At 37.5% G+C, this 4,778-nt stretch overlaps 1 protein-coding gene across 1 annotated transcript; it reads right to left on the reverse strand.

The window, feature by feature from the left end:
* Positions 1 to 538: 538 nt before the first annotated feature.
* LOC114759925 (probable transcriptional regulator SLK2) lies at positions 539 to 3,303 on the reverse strand (the record flags this gene model as incomplete). Its single annotated transcript, XM_028949169.1, has 4 exons — positions 3,243 to 3,303; positions 1,332 to 2,584; positions 875 to 1,005; positions 539 to 587 (listed from the first exon to the last, which is right to left on the reverse strand). Coding segments are annotated over exons 2-4 (1,116 nt in total), but the record flags the coding sequence as incomplete, so codon positions are not given.
* Between the last annotated feature and the right edge of the window lie 1,475 nt (positions 3,304 to 4,778).

Raw genomic sequence — 4,778 nt, forward strand, 5'->3', positions numbered from 1 at the left:
TGCCTCTGTTGATCAAATCCAAATTGTAGACATTATCAGATTGTCATTGGCCAAAAAATCAGATTCTCGGAGTAACATGAAGACAAAATCAGATATTTCACAAAAACAGCATGCTAAGAAAATAGCCGGCAGGTGCACAGTAAAGTGCATCTTTGTTATTTGTACCAGCTCTACCTTGACCAGTTAACCACTAAAAATGACTTAACTAATATTCTTCACGATGCTTGACTCAAGTTTTTTTATTTAGTAACGAAAGACTTTCTAATAAAAGTTATGTTAGCACCCCTATGAATTGCTAGACGTGACAAGTATTGATCACAAGGCAAGCTATTCAGCAATTGAAAGTTGGAATTTAGAGTTTCCCAGGAGGAGAGCAAAGACTATCTCCGCATTAACATTTGTTTGGTGCCTAAAAGTTTAAAAATGATAAGACGGAGAAGTAAAATTATCTTCACATATCTCTGTCACTCTCCTTGATAAAATGTATTGCAGAAGGGGAACAATCTTGAAGCACAGTATGAAAGAATAATATTCTTACCAAATCCCCTTCCAGATTTAGAACCACATATGTCGCACTGCCATGCATCCTGGCCAGAGATACGTTCATAAAAGATTATTTACAGGTCAAAAAACATCAATGCATTAAAAACATAAAATAGTGAAGAGGGGAAAATCTTCTGAGCCCTGACAATCATCTGAGACAAAGATCATTGAAGTATATAGGCATTTCGGAGTCACCATTAGAACATAATAGGATCACGTAACTCATCAACACTTTGAATGCACGTTTGAACATCAGCACGAATTAAGACAACATCCTATGCTACTGTCAAAATGGTGCCAAAAAGCAGAAGTCAACACAGCAAAAACTTACCATAGCTGCTTGGGGAAAACACCAAGAGTATGTTGCCCAACGTTATCATATAATGACAAACACCACCGCTTCTTTGCACGAGGAGAGTAATATTCAGCCACAAATTTTCTCCAATAGGCAATACTATTATCCTGGGACAAGTGGGAAAAATTAAAAATTCTAATTAATCTATACCTTGCAACCAAATACCTAAATCATCAAGCACATGCGTTCAGATACACGACCACGACGACGACGACAACAATAACAGAGCCTTTTTCCACTAGATGGCATGCAGTCAGATAACTAAATTTAAAATGAACACCTGAACGAGAAGTAAACTTTAAAAAATAGTAGAAAAATAAAAGCAGTATACCAGATCTCAAATAGACCTCAGCCAACTAAACCATTGCTCAAAGAAGAACTAATAACGCAAATGACATCTTGCCACATGCAAGAAACATACAGAAGAACTCACATTTGGTCGCTGCCTTTGATGATATAGGTATTGCATCAAACGACGGGCACACACACCACTGTCATATGGGCGCTTCATGGAAGACGAAGGCTGCATTGCTTGTTGTTGTAATTGCTGCCTTAATTGCATATGTTGCTGCTGCTGTTGCAAGTGAGCTCTCTGTAACTGTGGCATTGACTGGAGGATTTGTTGCTGCTGCTGCTGCTGTTGCCTCAGTCTCTGCTGCTGGAGGAAAGCCTGCAGTTGGGGATTACGACTCTGGAACTGCATGGGGTCCTGCCTCTGAAGAAGCTGTTGTATTACCTGCTGATGCATTATATCTTCTTGCTTAATATCCAACCGAGGTTTCTTCTGCATCTGGGATATATTATTTGGATCTTGTATCAGAGATCCAGCTACTCGGGTACCCATTGGCAGTGGAGCTGGGCCAGATTGAGTTGCAGGCAAAGATGTTGCACTAGAAGCACCTTGCATTTGCTGATGATTCTTTTGCAGCTGTTGAACATTCTGGTCTTGATGAGAGCTCTGCTGTACTACACAAGAACCATCCATAACTGATGACCCCGAAATACTGATATTATTTGATGAGAATGAGATGGGTGATGCAGGTAAACGTAAGTATGAGTCTGTGTTATTGCTAGCGCTTCTCTGCAAACGGGGTCCCCCAGATAGGGCAGAGTTTGCATCTGTGACTAATGAGCTGGCTCCAACACTTGGCCCTGAGTTTGCCACACTGTTTAGAATTGCATTACTCATGTCACCAGAAACTGGACCCAGATTTGAACGTCCAGTTCCAGGAAATGAGTTGGATGTGTTACCAAAACACGAACTTAAGTGAGAGTCAACAGCATTCTGTGATTGCCCGTCTCCTTGATAGAATATTCCAGAACTTGATGATGAATGGGCTAACCCTCCAGCCACCCGAGAAGGTGCCATGGGGGGCACCGCCCCTCGGTGACAGGAGTCTAAGTAGCTCTCTAGAGCCAGGCCTGACTGGTATATAGGCTAACTAGAATGTTACGTCAACACCGTGACAGAGACATAAAGCCATATAATCTTTCTTCAAAAGTTCACAAGTTCTAGGTGAAAGACTTGTCGGGTAAACAAGTTTCCCTGATTTTATTTCTTCTTTTCCTTAAGTTTCCAACTTCAGCCAATCAATAACAAGTTGTCAAATCTATTAACTTCTGTGCAGCCAAATGTGCCCAATAATTTTATGAACTTCTCGACTCCGGAAACGCTCTGAAATGGATCTGATATACATATGGCGATACATGTTTGTTAGCATCAGGAATAAACAAGCTTCAAGCAATAGATAAAGGCAAGCCCGGGTATAAAAGCATACATTACAATCCAACCCAGGAACTAAATCACAATAAATTTCCCACTTAAACGTAGGGAAATCGTGGTTTTTAACCCCGCCCACAAAACCCTAATTGATCTTAATTTAGAAAACAATTAGCATAAGAATTAGTACAGAGCGGAAAGTACGAAGTCCTCAATACATTCAAACGTCCGAACAGCGATTATGTCGGCATATTGTATAAATGAAACGATGAATCAATCCATTACCAAATTAAACCGCAACATTCAGCCCACAAGTTCAGAGGATAAAAAGTTAGTGGTAGAACCAAAGAGCTTGAATCGAACGTGCAAAGTGCGAATTTCCGGTCCACACGCCGCAAAAATGCAAACTTCAAGTCAAACGAACATCACAGAACTGGTAAAAGAAAAGGATCGAGAGCAAATAAACAAAAAAAGTCCAACTCTAAAGGGGGAAGATGAAAAGATGCGGCTTTCCAACTTGTGAGATCGATCACTAGCTAACTGAAATTGAACCCAATGAAGAACATGGCATTTGGCGTAAAAATGATTTGAATGCGAGGGAATCAAAGGGAACGAGCCACTCACATCGGCAATACGAGCTGGAGAAAAAGCTAAACCTTGCCTTGATTATTATCAACCTAAAATGCGTGAGAAAATTATTAATTAGCAAATGAAAAGAAGAAAGAGAGAAAGAGAGTAACCGACTGTTAGGGTCTCTTTCCTATATTACCGGCGCTGTCCGGTAAACAGCAGGACACGTGTCGAAAAGGTCCAGAAGAACTAAGTCGGCGTTAGATCATGCGGCCACGAGGAGATGATCAACCACGTGGCACCACTTAATTGGCTACAGCTCGGGGGCGCATCAAGGATATGGAAAGGAGTACCGGGGTAAATCTGTCTGAGCAATGATCGGGTACGGCGGCACTAGATCTGGTATTAAGATACGATTGGAAGACACGCCGGATTTGAATGGGATGGATAATGTGGACTGCGGAGGTTGGTGGGGCAGGAGTATGATTGAAGTTCTGTTTGATCTGATTGGCTGAGAGATCAGAGAGAAGGGTATATATGTTGTAACGTGTGGCCGCACGTGCTTTGGGGGTGTCTGGCATCATGAAAAGTGCTTCTTAGGAACACTTTTTTACAAATCGAGATAAACTCCTTCACATATTTATCTCGTAGATCGTAAAATCATTTTTGAAACCATAGTTTGGTTTTCATCCAAACACCCCTTAATAAAACCTTGACCCCTCTTCTCCCTTGTCACTACCCATATCAACTCTTGCTCGTATTTTGGACATTTAGACTAGGCTGTACTTTTAATTTTTTTAATTTTATGCCAGATTTTAATTTGATCTTTTCATTTTGAAAATATAGTTCTCATCATTTAATTCTAAAATTATTAATAAAAATAATAATATTGAGATCTTGAATGTCAATAAAACACCAATATATCAAATTTAATTTTTAAAATAACCATAATTATTACAAAAAATCATTATTTAAGATTAAAAATTTTAAAATTTAAGAAATAAAAATATATTTTTTAAAGTTAAGAAAATAAATCTAAATCTTATATAAAATTAAAGGACTAAGAATATATGTTAGCATTTAGAATTTATTGTTTCGTTTCATCTAAACCTATTTTTATAAAATTGTTATTAAAATATGAAATTGTTAAAAAATGAATAAATAAATTCAAATTATGAATAATTTTTTAATGGTTTAAAATTATGATTTTAAAAAATTTTATTTCATAAAATATTAAATTCAAACCATTCAAATTTAATTTAATCATATATATAGAAAGTGAGGAGAAAGTGGAGGGAAAAAAATTAAGAGAAATTAAGTTTATTTTAGTACAGGCATTCTATTTTTTAAACAAAAAATGATGGGGTTAATGGACAGAGAATGACAATTTGATTACGTGTCTAGATTAATTTAGAACAAAGCACTTTTATTTGTTATACGAAAAGATATATGAAAAGAGTTTTATTTTATAAAATGTAAAAATGAGTATCTTAAGAGTCCCAAACAACCTTATCACATCAAAAGGCAAAACCCTCAACATTTTTTTCCCTATTGTGCTTCTTTCTCCCTTTGCAAAAAACACACTTTCTT

This window comes from Neltuma alba, unplaced genomic scaffold (assembly GCF_004799145.2).
Source record: "Neltuma alba isolate B1F8T4 unplaced genomic scaffold, ASM479914v2 tig00001628_pilon, whole genome shotgun sequence".
In the NCBI taxonomy this organism is placed as follows: domain Eukaryota; kingdom Viridiplantae; phylum Streptophyta; class Magnoliopsida; order Fabales; family Fabaceae; genus Neltuma; species Neltuma alba.